A 23,038-nucleotide genomic window follows, 5' to 3' on the forward strand; every position below is an offset into this window, starting at 1 on the left:
AGTAGCAGTAGGATATATCAGTCATAATTTTTCTCACATATTTTCCTCTTTTAATAAGACTTTTCTAAAATTTTTGAGATCACAATTTAATTACAATATTTTTTAAATCTTTATTTAAATCTCCCCATATAACACTCTCTGCTCTCTTTCAAATTCATGGCTTCTTTTTTAAACAGTTTTTTTTGTATAGATGTATATATGTATGAACATATATAATCTAAATAAATAATTACAAATATAGCCTGTTCAGTTCAGCCTGTTCAGTTCATATGAAGTGACTTATATGCATAGTTCCAGGGTTAATGTTTTGTCACTGGACAATGAATTGGTATTTCTTCCCCTGTGGAAATCACCTATCCTGCTTCTAGCTTTCCTCAGTCGCCAATAGTTCTTTGTGTAGGGTTGAGGCCTCGTGGACTTTTTGTCATCTAGTTTGGCTGTTCAAGATGTTCTTGGTCTTATCCGTGATGAAAATGTAGCAAGTTCTTTCAATAATAGGCCAATGATTGGTAACATGAAAAATATCACCAGGAAAGCTATCACAAGAAGCAATTCTTTTATCCAGGAGTTGTATAATGGAAACTGAGGGTCTGAAAGAGAGACTGGAGAAGGTGAAAAAGTTATAAAACTGGTGAGATTGTCTACTACATGATCAATTCTTAAAATAATACTTAATATTCCTTTACATGTTATAGAATGTCTACGATTGGGACTGAGTACTGTGATTCACACCTGTAATATCAGCATTTAGGAGGATGAGGCACCAACAAAACCACAACAGTATGGTTTCTTAAGCAGGATCTGCTCAATGTATACAGCAGTTGACATGTGAGTACCGTTCACAGAACTCTCACAGGGCCCTATGCCTAGGCGAAGAGCTACAAACAATTGATGGCTACTGAGCAAGGGAAAATCAATCTTCTCCAGGAATAAACCCCCTGATAAGTTATCAAATACCAAATAGTTAGCTATAAATACATATACATATGAGCAACACTAAATGGAATCAACGTGTAATATTTATGTATTATATATAATACATATTTAAACAGTATATATAAACAGTATATACATAAATAAACAGCAAATTTAAAGTAAAAGATATCATAAAATTAAGAGAAAAGAGTGCCACAAGAGGATTTGGAGGTGGGAAAGAAAAGAATGGAAATGATGTAATTAAAGTAGTCATGTATGGAATACTGAAGAAAAATTATTTAAATTTAATAAATAAATAAATTCTGAAGTATCTATGGCTCCACATGAGATTCCTAAGGAGGTCACAAAATCTTCTAAATGAAAATCAAAATTGGAAACATTATACTTTCAACTACATAATTTTTTCAGTTCTAAGAATTGAACTCAGAGTCTTACATTTCCTAGGCTTCATCTGTACCACCGGGCTAAATCTTCAGCACTAAATATTATTATAAAGATACATCAATGAAAACTCTGTATGTAATTCTGTATGTATCTGACATATAAGCAGATATATCCATCAATGAAACAAAAGAGAGAGCCCAGAAACACACTCATGTATTTGTATTAAATATAAGTTGACAAGTGCACCAAATATATACAATGGAAACAGAATAGTCTCTTTAATCAATGTTGCTGGGAAAACTAGGTATCCACATATAAAGGAATGATGCTAAACCTCTGTATTATACCATATACCAAAAATATCGGACCAACAGCTTAACCATGTAAAGTCAAGACTTGAAACCATAAGGCTTCTAAAAGAAAACATAAGGGGATTGTTTGGCATTGACCTCGGTAATGATTTCTTGAACATAACACCAAAGACAGAAATAAATGAAAAAAAATTAAGAGAAGCTGCTGGAAACCAATTTGAACAAAAAGGAATAACCCAGAGTAAAAAGACAACTATAGAAATGAGAGAAGAGGGGAAATATTTGTAATCTATATGTCTGCTCAAAGATTAACACATATGAAACACACAGGTCAATGGCAAGTGTTCCTTTGTCCATTGTTAAGGATATGTAAATTGGTGCATCCTAGCAGTTACTTAGAGAGTTATGAATATACTCAACATATAATCCAGCTCAATTTACAGTTATCATTTTCAAAGAACTTTCTACTATCCCTGTATGGTCACTAAATTTGAAAAAGTTCTTTGATGATCAGGGATAATCTAGAAGCTAATATTGTCTTTGTCTGAATTTTGTGTTTCCTCGTATTTTCTCCTACAGGATCCTTAGGAGTGAGGGAAAGCACAGATTGAGTGAAGATGTCCAGAAGAGATTGGGTTTTAGTGTTTTCCCCCCACCTTGGCTTGAATCTCTGTGATTACATTTTGAATGTCAATGTATTTATTTCACTGGACAATAATTAACAGGTCTTCTTTTATCCCTTGGTTTTATAAATTCAAAGGCTGAATGTTGGAATTTTCAATGGAGATGCTTGAAACACCTTACTATACATATTCTTTTCCAAGACGTGTCTAGCAAAATGATGGGAAATAAAAGAATAAAGAAAGCCCTGCTGGGACCCCAATAACTATAAAATTCTCACTTATTGTTGGGAAGTCATGCTGAAAATAAAATAAAATGCTTCTTTGCTTTAAATGGTTATAATCTCCTCTACATGTGTTTCCCTCTAAGTCTCTATATAATGGAAAATTGCCAAAGCACAAAAACAATTAGTATAATTGTATTGATCATTAATTAACTTTTAAATTATGACCATATCTTATCAGAAATATATCTACAGAAAGATTTCAGTTTCATGAATCTCTTTAAATGGCATATATATGTCCAGGATAATTGTTAGTGTTGGAAATCAGTAGGAAAAGGTAGTATCTAGCATGCTTTCATTGAAAACTGTCATCCCCAAATACACATTGAAACTTGACTTTGTCTCATAAATTCATAAATTCATGAATACATACAGATTGTTCAGTGCCTCCAGGAAATTCTTAACAGTGAGTCACTGGATTTGAGGATATCTTCTAGTTTTGTTTTTTCTTTTTTCTTTTTTCTCTTTGTTGCAAAGGAGCAGGAGAATCTGATGTCCAGCACAGCTAAAAATGCTGTAGACTCACTTAGAGCAGCCCTGGCCCTTGATATCTGAAATTTTACTGCTCTAAAATGGTCCTCTGAGCTGTCACCAAAACCTCAGGTTCTCCTGGTAATGCTGAAATTCTCACATAGCTAAATCTCAAGGAAACTACTTTTAGGAAAATTAGACAACTAATAGATATCCCACCACTACTAACCCTATTTACCTCTGATTCGGAGTGGTAAGTACACAGTAAAAAGTACTAGAGCACAGGCTAAGAAACTCAGCATTTGAATAGGCCCTGAGTTGAATATACGGAAACATCCATGCTTCCATTCAGATGCATACCCTAGAACAGAGAAGGGTAGAATGAACAAAGAGGAACATATAATTGTCAGAATAGCATAGGGGTAACCAACTTGAAAGGTAGGAGTCATTATCTCATGCCCTTTCGACCTACTCCACCTTCCAGATGGAGTCATCTGGAAGTTTGGTTTGTAACTAGTGGAAAGAAAGAATGAGATAAAATTGCTGCACTAGAAGGCCTGGATTTGAAGCAGTACAAGTTGAGTCTACTCCATTTGATCTGAACTACTTATTTAAAAGGAAATTATTCCTTTAATTTTCAAGATTTAATTTTTAATTATTTTATTACTTTATTGTATGGTCCTTTAGAGGTATAGAAGTGACTATGGGGATGAAAAGGTAATTAAGTCAGATAAGCACACACCATCCCTAAGAACAGCAATATCTGGGAACTCTCAAAGTTATCAACATGAAGTTCAACATTTCTAAGATGCAAAACAGTTGTGAATCTGCTTGTGGCAGCCATGGCATTGGAAGACCAATGTCATCCAGGTATGCCTAAACACTTGCATAACTTGGAACCAAATCTCTTAAAAATACCTTAATTATTCTACCTTCAACATACCATTACGTGCTCTTATGCTAAAGAGGATGATGTATATCACAAATCCAACGAGCATTAGACATGCAATGGAAACTAAGATGTTCATCCAAATGTTGTCTCGATTAAAGAGATCATCTAAAAGAAAGAACAGGATGTCTTGATATATTATGACACCACAAACAGCATCATTAGTTTTGAAAATGATGAATCCTAAACACCCTTCTACTCCTTAAGTTTCTGTAATTTGATGTCTAATGTATGAACAGAAAATAATTTCCCTATAGCAGGAGAAATAATTAATTTTCCATTCACACTCATTTCTGTGACTGTATAATCATTCTTTTCTAAAAAAAAAAAACCTCTTTCATTACATATCAAGAAATCTCAGCAGAAATTATAGAATGTCTCTCTGTCTCTGTCTCATTCTCTGTCTCATATTCTCGCTCTCTCTTTCCCCGGAATCCACTGTTGAAAAAGAAAATTAACACAAGGAAGGGTCCTCTGAACTTTACACATGCACCATAGTGTGTGTTCAAATGAACACTTACATACACACAAAAACACACACCAATAAATAAAATAAAATTAAAAAACATAATATTGGCTGTATATTCAATTTTAGAAAAATATTTATAATGTAGGTTAAGAAAACATTGATTACAAAATCAACAAATTGTTATGTCTAATGAAATAAGATTAAATGCCAATAAAGCTGTAATATGTGTGTTTTTTTATGTATTGTCATTGTTCACCTGCTTCTAATACTGTCATCATAGTACCTGACAATATTTGTCTTACTGAAACCTGAAGGAAACTTCATAATATATTAAAACTTTTACATTGATCACCCCCTAATTTTGTGTGTATATTTTCAGATCATCCATCAAACTCAACAACACTCACTTGCTAGGATGATAATTGTTTGCTTCTCTTCTCCTGTTACAGGGTTGAAAATACAGCACATGATACTGCCCTGTGACCGGTTTGTGAGAAGAGTCATCTTCACGTGGAAAAATCTGGCTTTATCCTGTGAATACAATTTTGATGCTGGTGGAAGTGTTTTCCCCCTGCTGTCTCTCCACTCCATTTGGGGCTGTGGGAACCACCCTGCTGAGTTACACTCCACCATGACTCCTTGAGCATCAGGAGTCTGAACATGGATCTGTGTCTCCAATCCAACTGCTGGAGAAAATAAGAAAATAGAATCAGGATATTGTGGTGAGGTTGGCTTGACCAGTTCAAGCAACAAAGTCATGATTGTTTGTTCTGTAAACTCAGAAAATGTGTGTATCAACACCACATTTGATTTACAAGTTAGACTAGCCTGTTATTATTTGATGTCTATCCACTACAGAGTTTATTTTTGAGGAAGCTGGATGATTTTTACCCATCACTTGAATATTTTAATATTTTCTAAACAAAGCATCTTTAACAAATGGATCTGAGAAAAGTGGATGCTTACATGCAAAAATATGAAATTAGATCAGTATCTGCTGTGAAGTGGTAGCACACACCTTTAATACCAGCACTTGCGAGGCAGAGGCAGGCAGATCACTGAATTTGAGGCCAGCCTGGTCTACAGAGCAAGTTCAAGGACAGCCAGGCCTACAAGAGAAACTCTGTCTCAAAAAAACTAATGAAACAAAAAACAAAGCAAAAAATAGAAGGAAATAAAACATTCAAGAAAGGGAAGGAAGGAAGGAAGGAATTAGACCACAAAAACTAACTCCAAATCAAAGACATAAACATGGAGCATAAAACTTCTAGAAGAAAATATGAGCAGTATTCTACATAATTTATGTTAAGAAAACTGTTCCTTAATAGTACTCCATTTAACCAAGAGTTAAGGCTAATGACTGATAAGTGGGAATTCATAAAACAAAAATGCTTCTACACAGCTAAAGAAAAAAAAATTGATCAGGTGAAGAGAAAAGAGGGAAGGCGGTTGCTGCCGTGAGTCAAGCTCCCAGGGCTGTACCCAAGGAAGAAAAAAAAAGCCTCAGAGCAGCGAGGATTTCAGGGAAATTTCCTATCTACCAAAAGCAAAAGTTCACACACACGATCTGAGGGTTATGTGCCTTTTGCTTCCAGCTCTGTCTCCAGTTCCAATTCTCTAGCTCTAATTCTCCCAATCCAATTCTTTCTAATCTTTACTTCCAATTCTCCAGTTCTAAATGTTTAGTTCTAGTTCTTTGGTTCTAAATCTATTGTTCCAATTTTCCTGTTCCAGTTCTAAATTCTCTGTTCACACAGCTTATATACACAATTAACAACAAACTTTAGACAGTGTTTCTCAGGGTCACAATTCATTCAGTGAGTAAGATAAGGAGCTTGCTTCACAATAGATAGCAAATAGAAACAACCTAAACATCCTTCAACATATGAATGAATAATGAAAATGTGGTACAAATATATCACGGGACAATATCTATTCTGCAATGAAAGTAAAATCTTGAACTTTTCCGGTACATGGATGGAAAAGAAAAGATCATATTGAGTAAGGTGCACCAGATCCAGAAGGACAAATGTCACCTGTTCTCTTTCACCAGGGCCTCCTAGATTCAAATTTTCAGATGTGAAAACATATCCTGAAATAATTGCAGAAACCAGGACAGTGAAATCAGACGATTGCTAAAATCGAGGGTGGAGGAATAGAGAAGGAAAAGAGCAGGGTACAGGTGTTATAGTTGTAAAAAGGGGGGAAGTAGATTACAGATATAACTGTCCTGGGTTGGCCCTACAAGTGGAAGGTAAGTCCCTATTGCTGTAGACACCATGCACTTCCACCCTGAGCTGGATCTAACCTGAAAACATTCTCCCTGACCCTAGCTTTCATGGTACCAGAAATTTCTCAATGATGGAGGCAAACAACTACCCTACTCAGCTGCAGTGCCTACTAACCATGTGAATGACCTGCATGGCAAAATAACCCTAAGGGTGCAGTAGTGGGGCATATACCTTTGTAGTAACAATTTGTTTCTCTAAGTTGACTTAAGTTCCACTCAACAAGAGATAAATGATCCCTAGTCTTAGAATCTTAGACAACTACCCATGGTTAGCAATACTGGAGATAGGGATCTTCAAGGATAACTGACAACAGCCACTTTCCTAAACCAACATAATGCCTAACTGCATTCTAAATATTTATCCTCTTATTCACAGAGAAGTGTAGTCTTCACCCCGTCAATGAAATTTCTCTTTAAAAACAGACAGAGATGATTACAGAAAACTATACTAATCAAATTTCAGAATTGTGGGGCCCAGTACCAACAGATGCATTTACAAAACAACTCTCATAACTAAGACTCAGGGAACACTGCAGAAGAAGGGGCAGAAAGATTGCAAAATCCAGAGGATCAGGAAATTTGTTGTGAGACTGTGTCTACTAGTAATATAAGAAGCTACACCCAGTAAGTCTCATTGGTATGACTCTCTGAATATGAACTGAAAAGAGACAACCAACAATAGACATGCCAAGGTGCCCTTGCACTGGGGGTAGAAGCCCAAATTCCTAAATTATACACAAAGACAGCTATGAAATGTTGAGGGGTGGGGGAAGTAGTCTTCCCATTGAAGGACATATCAATTACTTATCCAATACCAAATGTTAAGACCTGAAAACAAGCATACATATAGGTAACATACAGCCTGAACACGTTATATTAATATATTTAGGAATATATGTGAATATGCATGTGCACATGTGTGTTTGTGTAACAATACTAAATATAAAAGGAGAACATAAACTTGAAAGATAGTTATGAGAGGTTTATGGGAAGGTTTGGAAGAAACAAGAGAAGAAAGCATGTAATTGTATTATAATATCAACAAACGAAAGAAAAGTTTTTAAAAAATTATTATATTATTGGAGCTAGCAGATAACAGCAATTATTTATATGGATGCCTCAATGATTTAGTGTTACCTTAAAAATAAATATATAATATTTATTTAAAATAAGTAATAAAACTTTGATACTTAAAAACTTAAAATATGAAAAAAACCTAAAAGCCACCAAGATAATTTCCATGTATTTCAGTTTATTGGACACAAGAACACTGGTATGCTATGTTCCCCAAGCTGCTTACCTGCCACACTGAGGTTCATACTGGCCACATCAATGAAACCACTCTCATTAAAAGAACATCGGTAAAGCCCATCATCAGAAATGCTGATATTATGAATTCTGAGGGCCACTCTGCCCTTCCCAATGGCGTCTTTCACAAACTCTGTGCGGTTCACATATTCAGGTGCAGCTTCTCCATCCGCTCCATGGCTACCTCTGTACAGGTAAACAGGCTGGAAATGGCCATTCCTTAACCAGCGCACCTCCATAGACTCCACACTGCGTGGTGGGGTCACCTGGCAGCTGAGCTCAGCCTGGCCTCCTGCTCTAGCTAGCACATGTCTTGTGGGAGTAGTCACCATCAGTTTCTCTGTGGAAGAATAAAGAATACCAAAGTAAGTCTGAAGCCAAAACCACCGCTGCCTCTTAACTTTGTTTTAAAAAACTTTAAAAACTGCCCATCGTACCTGATCCAAATGTTCACCTCTGACTATATTCCCTGTAGTCCATCAACGTTTTGTTTTTTGAAAACTCAATACTTTCATTGCACTTATAAAATTATATTTGGGAAGATGAGGGAGCAGGAAGCAACAATAATTAGTTTCTCTATTTAAAAACAGTCGTATAGAAGAAGAATCTGTTCGATGCAACTATTTTGGAACTTCACAGGGCCATAGAATTGGTTAATTGTTGGGAACTGTGATGGATTTCCCCCATAGGAACAACTTAGAATGGGATGTTTATTTTGGTTTCTGGTCTCCTAGTGACCTGACTTTTATGGTGCTACAATGACTTTCTGATTTTCAGTGTTTTGTTTTTCAATGTTTTACTTGTCTTAACAATGGAGTGATGACGTTCTGCTCCATCAGTTCAGGATGAGTCATGAGAAGAGTATCTTAGATTGGCTCCACAGCAAAAACTAATTAGAAAAAAGTAAATGAGTCAGTCATCTTCAAGTCCCTTCCTCCGTCTGAGATCTGTGTTGATCTCTCTGCCCACAACTGGCCAGGATGCTAAGAATAAGTGATGGTGGAGTGCTCTTCCCTAAATGGAGCATCTACATCACCCACTGATGATGGAGTGCTCTGCCATGGGTTCATTGACACAGTGCTGCACATTATCAAATCCATCAATATTTCATCGTGGGTGGGGCAGGGGTTTAGGAGTAGAGTTCTCCACCCAGGCCTAAGAGCCTGTTGACAATTAATGGTTTCTGGGAGAGGGGCTAACATTTTTCCAATGTCGGGGCAGAATAAGTTGCCTGTGTTCTAGTAAATAACCTTCTGCCCAATCCCATGCAGGCATTTCTAATTATACTCAAAGGGCCAGGCACAAAAAGATGGTAGAAGGACTGTGGGACTTGTAGGGAAACAGAAAAGTCTGATCAGGAGAAGGAAGGGGTGCGAACAGGGAATGAGCTGAACATAAGTTCACTACACACATGTATTAAATGGTCAAAAGAATTTTGAAAATATTTTAAAGGAAAACATAAATGAAAATAAATAAAGAAACTTCTTACCTGAAGACATCATCACTTGCAGAAAAAGAAAGCATCCACAGTATTCAGAAAAGGAAGAGAATTTAAGCTTCATAATATCTGGAATTGAGACTAGAAAGTGGTCATAGACAATGAGACATGAGACAAAGATTGTCTAGATAGACAGATGTTCTTAACTATAAAAAGGACAAGCTTAATACTTTCCCTTTTATAGAGTAAGGCTTTCCAGTGCTTGATAGAATACCTATGTTCTCACACATGTTCTGATCAGGAGAGATTGTATCAGTACCTTTATTCCATTGTCTTAATTTCTTGCATTTCATCATGTTCTATTACTTAAGTACAGCTAGACCAGCCCATAGACCCTAGGGAATACCAACTCTACTATGCTGCTAAATTGACATAATATTGAATTGACTCTTAATAACATATCCTTGTACCCATCAAATAATTCATACTCCAGTCACCATCTCAGAAGCTTCTATTTTCAGTGGATGGTGATTAACACAGATAACTGCAACTAGTACAGAAAATAAGAGACTGAGAAATGATTAGCCCTAAAGGGGATATGTATTCCTCACTGCTCCCCCTCCCATAGCTCAGAGATCCTTGTTTAAAAGGAACCAGAAACAGAATGAGAGCCAGAGATGATGGATGATTACAAGGAAACACCTTCAGATACTCTTCTGGATATGCAACAAGACTGCATGCATAAAACCTGTGAAAACCCAATCGACGCCAAACATAAAAGGAGGCTGGGAACCAATCCTATTCCTGGGCATAGAGCAATCACCAATTGGTAGCTTCTGGGAAAGGAAGGGCCAGATTTCTTAAGTACAAATATTTAAAAGTTGACCACACTCCAGAGGAAGACTGCAATTCCTAGAATATCTTGGCAGCATAAAATTGATCTTGAAGAGTTTAAAAAACGGACACAAAGTTGAATAAACAGGTATGGAATGGATATGGGATGATTTGGGGAAATGAATATGATCAAAACTCACTGTAGAAAACTAGAAAGCCCCAGAGGACTAATAACAAGGAAAGCAAGTAAATAAATAATTAGACAAAATTTTGGGTCTTGATAAATTGAAACTTTATCTAAATTATCCCTATAAACAAAATCATGGTATATATTTGAATTTCAGCTTTAAGCAGATGACTAATTTTTACATAAATATAACCAAATATTTGTATATGTCATATTTAGACAAATAAATACTTCAAATTTAGCTGGGTATCCTGTATTTTATCAGGTAAGCACACATCACCTTAAAGTCATAGACAAGAATTGATTCCCTGTGTCAGCTTGCTAAATCAGCCTGAGAGCCAACAATAATGAAGGATTTCAAACAATAGAGAAATACAGGACTTTAAACATCACCATATGCTGTAGATGTGAGTCAAGATCATGAGGAGTAAAACTCCTATGGTCATGGTGATAAGCAAAATCCCTCTACTACTAAAGAAAGAGAAAAGTCTCCTTGGCCCTTGTGAGGTTAGTGTACACACATTAAAAGTTAATGAAATGTGTTCTATTTATCTAACAATAAATAGCACATTGTATAGTACTATAATGTTTTTCCATCATATGACTTAAATTCCATGATGTGGGAGGATCATTAGTTGGCTCACTACCTGGAAAAGGAGGCTACAGGCAACAAGGAGACATGATAAGAAATGTGATCACTGAATTACTGGTATGATTTCAGTATCTCTCTTCATTATCACCCACTACTTTCAGAAAAAAATAACCTAATGTTTGAATTTATTAAGGATAGTTATTCTTTAACAGCAAATGACAAGAGAAACAAAAGTACAGGAAGATTTATACCTAACAGCAATGTATAAAAGCCAATGACTGGAAATAACTTGACACATTTCTGATTGAAGAATGGACAAACAAGCTAAGCTAGTCATATAATATATGCATTAATAAAAAGTAATATGACAGATTTTTCTATGAGTGATGGATACCAATTTCTAGAGGACTTGGCTAAGTCAAAAGAGTCTGAAGAAATTGGTACATGTTATAATTACAAGTACATAAAATCTTCTAGAAATGCAAATAATTATAATAGTTTATCAGTGTCAAATAGATGTCCTAGAGTCAAAGGAAAGAGATAGGAGGGAATGATTCCAAAAGCTCACCAAGACAGTTTTGAGGTCACAGTTACTTATTATATTACTGTAGTGATAATTTCTTGATTGCACACATATTTAAAACTTTACAAATTATTTATCTTGAATATAATGCAGACTTTGATGCATTTCAGTTAAACCTCAATTAAAAAATCCCTTGATGAAGAGTATTTTTTTAAATAAACAAAGTATGGGTGATGATCTTTTGTTGGATAGTTATGTGTACAAACTTTATCACATATGTCTTACTATATAACTAATAATCAGTAAGTAGAATTTACTAACTAGAGACACATGTGTTATGAATGTAAAGTTTAAAACATTGGTCCCACTATTTTCTCTCTGGATTCTTTTTAAAAAAATATTCTGTGGAAATGGTATACTTTCTGAAATTCATGGCACACTGAACCATGTCACCAATCTTGATAATGAAATTGAAAAGCAAACCCTTTCTTTTGAAGGATTTCACTATCTGTCAGATTTCAAAGCCCCACATATAACGAAGAACTGTCTATTAAGTAGGAAGTTAGAGTTAAAATCTAGACTTACAGAGGTAGGAAATACCCTTGTCTCCAACATCCACACACAGATCACTTACTTGAGCTCCAGCATTCAGAAAGAATTTCTTTCCCGGTCCTTCAAAAATTCTCAGTGTCTGCAGGTGTTTCAGCAAAGCTCCATCGCCATTACTCACTAACACCTCCTCGAGCTCAGAGTTGGAAATCTCTCCAGGTTCAACCAGTTTCCTCCAGGGTGGTGTCTGTCATTCACCAATCTAAAATCACTATCCTTACACTGAGAAAACTGGAAGGTTTCTATTTGTTTTGTTTCTGTAAAAGCCCCATGAGCTCACACACACAAGCATCCTGTGCTCTGTCACTTTTGAGTTCTGTTGTTTAGAGTAGACCTGTTCCAACATGACCTACTTGTTTTGTGATGATATCTGAGATCAGGCATGTATCTTTTTAAAATCACTATCCTTTAAATTTTGCTTGAGAACACACACACACACACACACACACACACACACACATACACACACAAATGTCTTGCTTGTATTGACAATCATACGATCTCAAAATGACCATTATAATTACGTTATTTAGTTTTTTTTCCACTCCAATACTTACCAAGTGCTTTCAATGCTTCTGGATATCTATTGCATTTCCTTCCTAAATATTTGCAATATTCAGTTTAGTGGAGGGTAAGTAAGAACAGGACAAGTAATAATTGCCAAAGACTTTTCATAAGGTAGATCATAGTGTTTTTATTGAAAATAATTTTTCTCATAAAATATATTTACCTCCCCCAACTTGTCCCAAATTTTCCCATCCTCCACCCACCAACTCCACACTTTCTCCCTGTCTTCAGAAAACAAACAGGTAAGCATCAAAAGGCACACAAACCAGCTTTAAAAAATGAACAAACAAACAAAAAACACAGAGAAAGTATAAGAAAAATACACACACACACTGTTAAATACAAACCCAGGAACCATAGTATAAGCAAAAGACCAATAAGACAAAAACAAATTGATATGAGACAAAACATCTATAAAAATACAATTTAGTTCATTTGTGTTGGCCATTTACTTTTAGGCATGATGCTTAACCTTCAGTATGGTTAATACCACAGTCATACTCCATTATAGAAAATTGATTTTTACTCATTACAAGCATATCTCTATTGGAGATGGCTTCTTAGTTGGGGATGGGAGCTTGTGTCCACTTCCCACTTTCAACATTTGGGCCCCATTGGCTTGAACATGGGCAGGCTCTGTGATACTGCCACAGGATCTTTGATTCATATGTGCATCAGTCCCGCTGTATTTGAAAGACATGGTTTTCTTGGTGTCATCCATCCCCTCTGGCTCTTACAATGTCTCTGCCTCCTCTTCTACATGGTTTCCTGAGTCCTGGTGGGAAGGCCTGATGATGACATTCCATTGAGGACTCACTGTTTCAGTCTTTCAGTCTCTGCATACAATCCAGTGTGGATCTCTCTGATAGTTGCCATCTACTGAAGGAGCAAGGTTCTCTAAGGATGGCAGAGTAAAATATGAAAAAGTATTTAATATCTTTTGCTATCAATGAGATGCAAATTGAACCTATACAAGATGTCATCTGATTCCAATTAGAGTCACCATCACTAAGAAAACAATAATCAACTAATAGCTAGCTTACAAGTACTTCCAGCTGTGGGTATTTGAAACATGGAAGATGTGATTCCTATTCATTGCCTCTAGTTAGCTGCACTAATTAATGGGATAGCAGAATGTAGTTAGGAATGATTTTATTGCTGTTCCTTTAGCAGAATAATAGCAGTTCATTTCTCCCTAGTCCCCTGGCCTGTCTAATATGAGGTTCTTGGTCATCTGGGCAGTAACAGGCATGGCTTCCATCTTATGGAGTAGGCTATAAATCCAATCATATGTGGCATGTTATTCCCACAAAGTTTGTGCCCTTATTGAACCAGCATATCATACAGGCAGGTCACTATTGTAGATTATGGGATTTATAGAGAGTTTGGTGTTTACCTTTCTCTTCAGATAGCATGTAGAGTATCTTCTTGAATATGAGAAGTCTTTATATTTGTGCTTTAAGTTTTTATGCTGTATTTTAAATGCATACATTATATATGTATATAAATTATATATATAAATTATGATGTGCTTCATTGTGCCATTTTCACTCATGTATATAATGTACTTTGATCATACACATCTCTTCTTCTTGTGTCCTCCCCACCATTTCTGTGGCCCCTTTCTGTTTTCCAAATACTTTCCCTTCTAATTTCATATTCTTAAAACAGTGTGTATTCAGTGAGGGAAATTCTTTTCGAGGTATACTTCTACAAAAGACTAATGTATAGAATACATAAAGAACTCAAGAACACATGCAGGAAAATAAATTAACATAAAGTTCTCCAAAGATGAAATACAGATCATCAACAAATATGAAAAAGTATTTAATATCTTTTGCTATCAGTGAGATCAAATTGAACCTATACAAGATGTCATCTGATTCCAATTAGAGTCACCATCACTAAGAAAACAAAAATTAATTAATGACTAGCTTACAAGTACTTCCAGCTGTGGGTATCTGAAACATGGAAGATGTGATTCCTATTCATTGCCTCTAGTTAGCTGCAAAGTTTTCCATGAGAAAGGAACCAACTTGTTCCATTAAAAACAAAGTCCTATCAGGCATTGATAATTGATGATGAAATAGAGCAGTGTAAATATTCTCATTATAATAACCTTTGTCTTCCCCTTGCTAACTCCACCTCTTCCATCAATACACATATCTCTTAGTAACTTTCTCACCATTGGCTGCCCAGCTCTAATGTCCTTGTGTTGTTACCTCTTTTTAATTTAATTATGTATTTTTTGAGAATTTCATACACGGGTAGAATATTTACATCATTTTCACCTCTTACTTTCCCCCTTCAAGTCCTTCCATGTCCGGCCTACTGAGTCTATTTAGTGTTGCTCATATGTGTGGACGTTCAGGGATGACTTCTTGGTGTGAAAGGAGTCACCTGTCAGGAGGCTAGCCTCAGGAAAAGACCCATTCTTGCTCTTTTGGTAGCCATTGATTGTCTGTAGTTCTTCATCAAAGGCATAAGTAAAACCTTATAAAACACCCCCTATCCCCATTGGCATGTCAAATAATCTTCTCATTATGTAGGTCTTTCTTGTTTAATCAACCTTATTATGATTTTACAGGTATAGCTTTTCTATCATGTATAAACAACAATCTCTTACAGCATTTCCTGGTTTGCCCATTCTCCCTACTTCCTCATCCTCAATATTCCCTGAACCTTAGATGTAAGGGTTGCACTGTAGATGTATCAGTTGGGGGTGGGAAACCCATGATCAATTGTTCTCTGCATTTTGACCAGCTGTGGATTTTTGTTATTGTCTCCATATCCTGGTGTCAGGGCAGTCACTGACAAGGGGCAAGAGCTCCACTTCTCTGTGGGTCTAAGGGTAGATATTTAGAATGAAGCTAGAGAGAGTATTCTGGCTTAGGAAAGTGATTCCACATCCTCACTGTCCTCAGGTACTTAACTAGTTTGAAAGTGCAGAGCTTTGTTGCTCTGCTGATACCCGTGGGAAGCCTGTTCCTTTCTGAACAGAAACAGAGGAGGAGTGGATTGAGGAGGTGGCGGGGAGTGGGAGGAGGGAACGGTAGGGGAAACCCGTCAGGATGTAAAATGCATGTATAAATCAAATTAACAAAATAAGTGCCTGGCATAAATTCCTTCTTATTAAGTGGGTCTTAAGTCCAATTACATGGCTGTTATCACCCTGAAAATATAAATGCCACTATTGTACCATTGGCTGCATTTTACTGAGCTGGTCATTGCTGTGGTTCATAGATTTTACAGCTGGGTAGGATTACTAATTGTTTTTCTCCCTTGGAACTAATATAGCACCTTCTGGAACTGTAAGAGCTAGTCCTCAGGGAGGAGGCTTCCAGGTAAGGACAGTGGAATTTCTCCAAGTTCTGTGCCCAAAGCCTATGATGTCTTCAACAACTTTCCTTCACGTTCTCAAGGCAACTAATGGCAAGGGAAAGAACTTAGATTGGAAGACAACTTGTCAAGAGGTCTCCCATGCCTTCCACTGAGGGTTTTCTGATATAGTCTATGGCTCTTGGAGGGAATATTACCACCCCATGAAACAACTCCACTTAATATGTATTTTAAGTCAACACAATGTTTTTCTATGGCTTTTTCAGACACTTTAGTTTTACTCTCGCCTTGCTAGGTGTATAAAAGGACTTTCTGAATAGGATTCCAAATGCTCAGGAATTGTAGCCAATGATTATAATGACATCAAAATTAAAATACTTCTTTGCCACAAAGAAAGTTATCAGTTGAGTGAAGTAAAATCCCACAGAACAGGCGAGAATCTTCCCCGTTCACACATACAGTAGAGGATATAAATCCAAAATATACAACATAAAGCCTATGCATCCAAAGTATAAACACAAAGAATCAAGAAAAAATAATAACCCAATTAAATAAATAAGAGAAGAGTCAGAACAAAGAATTTTCAGAAGAAATATAAGTGGCCAAGAAATGCTATTAAAGGTGTTCCTTAGCAACTAAGGAAATGCAAATTAAAAATACTTTGAAATTTCATCTCCCTTGAGTCAGAGTGGCTAAGAGCCAAAAATGACTGACAACAAATGCTGGAAAAGGTGGGGAAAGGGTGAGATCTCGTTCACTGTTGATGGGACTGCAAACTGGGACGGCCGCTCTGGACATCAGTGTGCAGAATTCTCAAAAGCTAAAGAGAAGACCTACTCAGCTCCACCACTCCATGGCATATGGCCAGAGCACTCGACAGCCTACTCCACAGATCCCTGCACAGCCATGTTCACTGCTACTATACTCACGATAGCTGGGAAAGGGGAACAACTGATGAATGAATGATGAAAATACGACACACATTCACAACAAAATTCTATTCCGCTGTAAAGAGCAATAACATCATGGAATTTGCGGTTGATGTTTTCTTTTTAAAGTATTAAAGATTTCTACTCTGAACACACAAATGTTTAATAAAACTTATACACTCTCCACCTGTTAGTCTATTTTCTGTCGCTTAAATCCTTCCATCCAGCTGAAAGCTTAGGCAGCTTTAACAAACAGGTTTGACAGGTATCTTGCTGTTAAGACTGGCATCTCCTCTCCTCCACAGCTCGCTGTGTGGGTGCGCTCTCTGTTTATGACTCCTTCACTAAAATTAGCTTCTTGGAACCGACAGTGGGTCTGGCACGAACTAACATATCCATTGCCAGAGTAGGCGGTGTCTTTGGAAAGAAAATTCAGTCCTATTAAGATCAGACATGTAGTATGTGCCTAGCACATATGCAAGGGGTGATAAAAGGAGCTAAATCAGCCCATCCTTGCTCGCTGGAGCTTACGGGAAGAACACAAATAGTGAGAACCAAAAGCAAAGGATCAAGAGTAGGAAAGCTCACTGGGCAAAGGTAATGGCAGCAAAGAAAAGCACAGCACAGTGCCTGAGAAAGAAGCTCACAGTAGGTAGATCACGGAAAGCACAGGACAGTGAGGGGTGAGATGAAATGCAGCTGCAGAGACAGACCACTGGGGGTCAGCAAACTGCACTTGGGACATCTAGACTGATGTGAGCAACACTGGGATTTCACCGCTGAATGATTTCACCTGAGTGTAATATTTTGGAGTGACATACACCAAGTTGTGCATTGCTTTTGCAAAGGTCTCTGACTTAGTAAGGAAGAAGAATCAAAGCAAGGTCCCATGTGACTCGTTCCACACCAGACCCTAAGGCAGGACAGAGTAAAAGCAGTAAGGCCTGGTCTACCCAACCAGCAACTTGTTATCTTTTTCTGTCCGTGTTTTCTATTAGCTTCCCTCCTTCCATGGAACTCTCTCGAGGTGGAAGCCTGGTGAAGAAACCCTGGCTTTAAAGTGGAATCTTCAGTTAAAAAGAAACACACAGACAAGAAACAGCCTCTCCTGCTCGTGGGTTTCTTTACAGCCAGCCTCCACTTTTCACCCTGGCTCTCAAGTGTGTTTGTGGTCTCCAGTTCTAGTGCCATGGATGTTTGTGCCACTCTTGTCCCAGTATATCATGCAGGCTGGTCAATAATGAAGTCCTTAGAGTTGCAGTTGGGTTGTCTGGTATTGTGAAGAATACATTCTGTATCATGAACACTAGTCAGTGGGGGGAGGCTCTAGTTAATCACTAGCTGGACTTCAATAAGTACGTAAGTATTGTCTTTAGCAGTAGGATTTTACCATCAGTTTTGTGGAGAGCATCCGAAAGCCTTCAGCAATAGCTTGAGTTACTCTGGGATTTCCATGACCACTTTGGTCAATGACTGACTGAATTAGATGTGATCCATTCCTGGCATTGGATGGGTTCACTTGGTGACAAAGATGTCTATTTTAGAGATTCTCTCTTCTGTTATTGTGTGATTCCATTTATATTTTTTTCATATATGTATATTTGGAGAAACTTCTACAGTAGTATGTTTCCATTTGACCTTTGTGTTTATTTTCCTTCCTTTTTCTCTTCTTCCCTCTCCCAATTTAATCCTCCTACTTCAGCTCTCATCTGTGTCTCCATAACTATAAATGCTATTTCCTCTTCACTGGGAGATCCTCTCTTACTCTTCTAGCCCCTTACTCTATATCTGACCTCTGTGGCTATGTGGATTGTTTCAAGCCTGTTGAAGATTTAAAACGTAACATAACATCCACATACAAAAGAATACCTGGGCAGCAGAGGAGAGGGTGCCTGAACTGGCCTTATCTCATAGCCATACTGATGAATATTTTGCATATCACCATAGAACCTTCAGCTGGCGATGGATGGAGATAGAGACAGAGACCCACATTGGAGCACTGGACTTAGCTCCCTAGGTCCAAATGAGGAGCAGAAGGAGGGAGAACGTGAGCAAGGAAGTCAAGATCACGAGGGGTGCGTACACCCACTGAGACGGTGAAACTGATCTTATGGGAGCTCACCAAGGCCAGCTGGACTGGAAGTGATGGAGCATGTGATCAAAATGGACACTCTGAACGTGGTTGGCAATGAAGGCTGACTGAGAAGCCAAAAACAATGGCACTGAGTTTTTTTTATTCTACTGCATGGACTGACTTTGTGGGAGCCTGGTTTGTTTGGATGCTCACCTTTATAGACCTGTATATGATTTCATTTTAAGAACTGAATAGCATACTACTGTATAAAGGTATTGCATTTTTATTTTCCATTCATCCATTATTGGACATCAAGGTTGTTTCCAGTTTCTGGCTATTATGAGTAGGGAAGAAATGAAAATGGATGAGTAAGTGTTTCTGTAGTAGAATGTAGAGATTTTTGAGTGTACACCCAAGAGTGCTATAGCTGAATCTTGAGGTGGATCTATTCCCAGCTTCCTGTGGATCCATCAAACTGATTTCCACAATGGCTATACAGGTTTTCACTCTCACCAGCAATGAATAAGTGTTCCTAATTTTCCACATCCTCACCAGCAAGATGTGTTGTTTATTTTATTGATCTTGGCCTTTCTTGTAGATGGAGCTTTCTGTCCTGCCCAATCCTGCAGCCGTTCAGCTCCAAAGAAACACACAGAGTTCTACATTAATTACAAACTGGTTGACCTAGTAGATCAGGCTTTTCTTATTAACTAATTCTTATATCTTATATTAGCCCATTATTCTTGTCTATGTTAGCCATGTGGCTTGGTACCTTTATCAGCAAGGCAGTCACATCTTGCTTCCTCTACAGCTGGGTGACAATTGCAGACTGAATCTTTCCTCTTCCCAGAATTTTCCTGTTCACATTGCCCCACCTATACTTCCTGCCTGGCTAATGGCCAATCAGTATTTTATTGAAATATAATTGACAGGGTACAGACCATTGTCTCACAGCACATTCTGACTGGAGTAAGATGAAGATGCAAAGTCATTTTGATTTGTATGGTCTGATGATGGAGGATATTGAACATTTATCTAAGTGTTTCACAACCACTTATGTTACATCTTTTGAGATGTCTCTATTTAGTTCTGTACCCCATTTTTAATTGTGTTCTTTGTTTTCTTGATGCTCAAGGCTTTTTTAGTTCTTTATGTAGTTCAGATATTAATTCTCTATTGAATGTGTAATTAAATTGATAACAATTTTTTCTCATTCTGAAACTTGACATTTTATCTGAATAATGATGTCATTTGACCTGCAGAAGGTTTCAGTTTAATAATGTTCCATTTATTAATGGTTAGTCAGTGCAATAATGAATCAGTGTCTTGTTCATTAAGTCTTCTCCTGTACCAATGAGTTTAAGACTATTTCCCACTTATTGTTCTATAAGATTTGAAGTATCTGACCACGTGTTTATGTATTTGATTCAGATAGTCTTGAGTTTTGTGTAGGGTGATAAATATGGATCTATGTTTAGTCTTCTACATGCAGTCATGAGTTTGCCTAACTCTTTTGATGAGGCCACAAATAGCCTGATGCTGTGAGTTAATGCTCTTGTACACTGCAAAGATTTGTCACTTATATTGGTTTAACGAAACACTGACTGGCCAGTATCCAGGCCAGAAGTATAGGAGGGTGATCAGAATTCTGGGAAGAGGAAAGGCAGAGATGAAGTCACCAGCCAGACACAGAAGAAGAAAAATGAGAATGTCTTACTGAGAAAAGGTACCAAGCCATGTGGCTAAACATAATAAGAATTATGGGTTAATTTAAGTTCTCAGAGCTAGTTAATAATAAGCCTGAGTGAATAGGCCCAATAATTTATAATTAATATAAGCCTCTGTGTATTTCTTTAGTACTAAATGACTGCAGGACTGTGAGGGACAGAGTTTACCAAGGCCAGTTGGACTGGGACTGAACGAGGACGTGATCTAACCAGATTCTCGGAATTTGGCCGGATTCTCTGAATGTGGCTGGCCCGAAGTCTTTCTGAAAAACCATTGACTATGATACTGGGACCTGTTTCCTCTGCATATTCTGGTTTTTGGGGATCCAGTCTGTTTGGATACTCACCTTCCTGGACCTGGAGGGAGGGGGGAGGAACTTGAACTTCCCACAGGGCAGGAAACCCTGACTGCCCTAAGGGACGAAGAAGGAGGAGGAGAGGGAGTGGGGGGAGTGGGAGGGTGTTGGGAAGAGGGGCGGAAATGGAAACTTTTATAATTTAATAAAATTTACTTTCAAAAAAAATTCTGTCTACACAAAGATACAACAAAGAAAGAAAACCACAAATATCCCTTGTAAATATAGATGTAAACACCCTTGCCTGAAATGTTTGTCAATCACATTCAACAATACTTCAAAAAGGTGTGATACATCTGATAACTCTTTAGAAAAGGATTTGTTTGGATGACTTAGTACATTGGTCAAGAAATACCTGGCCCAAAACACAGCTACATTGTTAGGTTGGTGGAGAGCTGTCCCCAAGTTGCCATGACAGCATAAACCATTACAACTTCATCAAACATTTCCAAAGAGACTCTGGGGTCTCCTTCCTGCTTCCTCTTCTCCCTGGGCTGCAGAACCCTCCATCTCCTGTGGGAACTTTCCATGCTGACTCTCACACCAGCAGTTTGAAGTAACATTCTTCATGAAGCATGTCTTGTCTGTTTTCTCCTAAGTTAGGACTTATTAAATTGTGCCTAAATAGTTTCAGACTAAATAATAAAATCTTCCTCAATACTGTTTAATAGTGTCCAATGTCTTGAACTTAGAGCACTTTTTGTTCACTGCTCCATGATATCAATTCACTTGGTACCATGTCTCCCTCCCTTTAACAAAGCTTTATTACATTATTTCTGCCCATCTCAAAGCCATCCCCTTCAGAAATCCTCCTGTAGCAGCCCTGGTGGGTATGGTTTTCTTTTACTTTAAACTGATCAGCCTTATGCAGAGAGAGGTGGCTCATTCACTTAGATGATCACTTAAATTCCACAGCACAAGTAAAAGTCTTTGGGCCATACTGAACCATGATTGTTCTCATTTTCAAAGTGTCGTAGGAATGCTGCGTATTAGGCTACCTTGGAAAACATTTTTCTCCTGGTTAGCACTTCGAGAAAAAGACAATAGTCATTTCTACCTCTTACTGAAATTAGACTCATTGGCTCACTTCTGTTACAGTGTTATGAGTTCACCTTTGCATCCTCTACCACCTCTCCTCCCTCACCACTGGGAGAAACATGGGAAGAAAAATGAATTTAAATACCAAAATTCAAAGAGCGTCTTGACTAAAGAGTTCTTGTTTATCATTAGAAAACCTGCAGTGTTCTAGAATTCTGGTTATCTATATTTCAAATTAATTAGTAACCACACCTCAAGTATTCTTGGGCGTGGCCTCTTATACTATAATGCCGACATAAAGTGCACGTTTGGCCTCTTGTCTGGCTGTGGGATTCGGTTGCTGTTCCCTGTTCGAGCAGAGGATTGTGATCTGTAAGTCTACCCCTAAATAAATAACCCTCTATTATACTCAATTCTGAGCTAGTGTGGGATTTCTTTTAAGCGTCTGTCTTCAGAACACTTCTGTCATTGAAGGGTTTTATTGAATGATACTACTACTCTACACACTAAACACAATGATGTGTTATCATAGAACAGCTCAGACTTCCTGCTATCCAGTCAATTTCATTGATGCTAGACTCTGCAGGCCGATGGACTCACAGATGATATCCATCTCACCTAATGCTCTGTTTCTCTTCTCTCAATGCACAGGGTAGATGCTGAAACCTGTTTCATGGCACCACCTTGTGTCCAACTGTTGGTATTGCACTTTCAAAGTCAAATCTATAGTACAACAGAATATGAATTTATATAATGTACTTCTAAAATTCAAGGGACTTTCTAGTTATTCTGTCTTCCTAGCA

At 37.5% G+C, this 23,038-nt stretch overlaps 1 protein-coding gene across 1 annotated transcript; it reads right to left on the reverse strand.

The window, feature by feature from the left end:
• Positions 1-259: 259 nt before the first annotated feature.
• Positions 260-8,359, reverse strand: LOC125412626 (selection and upkeep of intraepithelial T-cells protein 7-like). Its single transcript, XM_085685913.2, has 5 exons — positions 8,015-8,359; positions 4,832-5,110; positions 3,950-4,063; positions 3,245-3,367; positions 260-602 (listed from the first exon to the last, which is right to left on the reverse strand). Exons 1-5 carry the CDS (start codon positions 8,352-8,354, stop codon positions 442-444), a joined length of 1,017 nt encoding a protein of 338 aa, XP_085542039.2. The 5' UTR covers positions 8,355-8,359; the 3' UTR covers positions 260-441.
• Positions 8,360-23,038: the final 14,679 nt, after the last annotated feature.

The sequence above is a fragment of the Myodes glareolus genome, chromosome 3 (genome assembly GCF_982192425.1).
Source record: "Myodes glareolus chromosome 3, mMyoGla1.1, whole genome shotgun sequence".
Lineage (NCBI taxonomy): Eukaryota > Metazoa > Chordata > Mammalia > Rodentia > Cricetidae > Myodes > Myodes glareolus.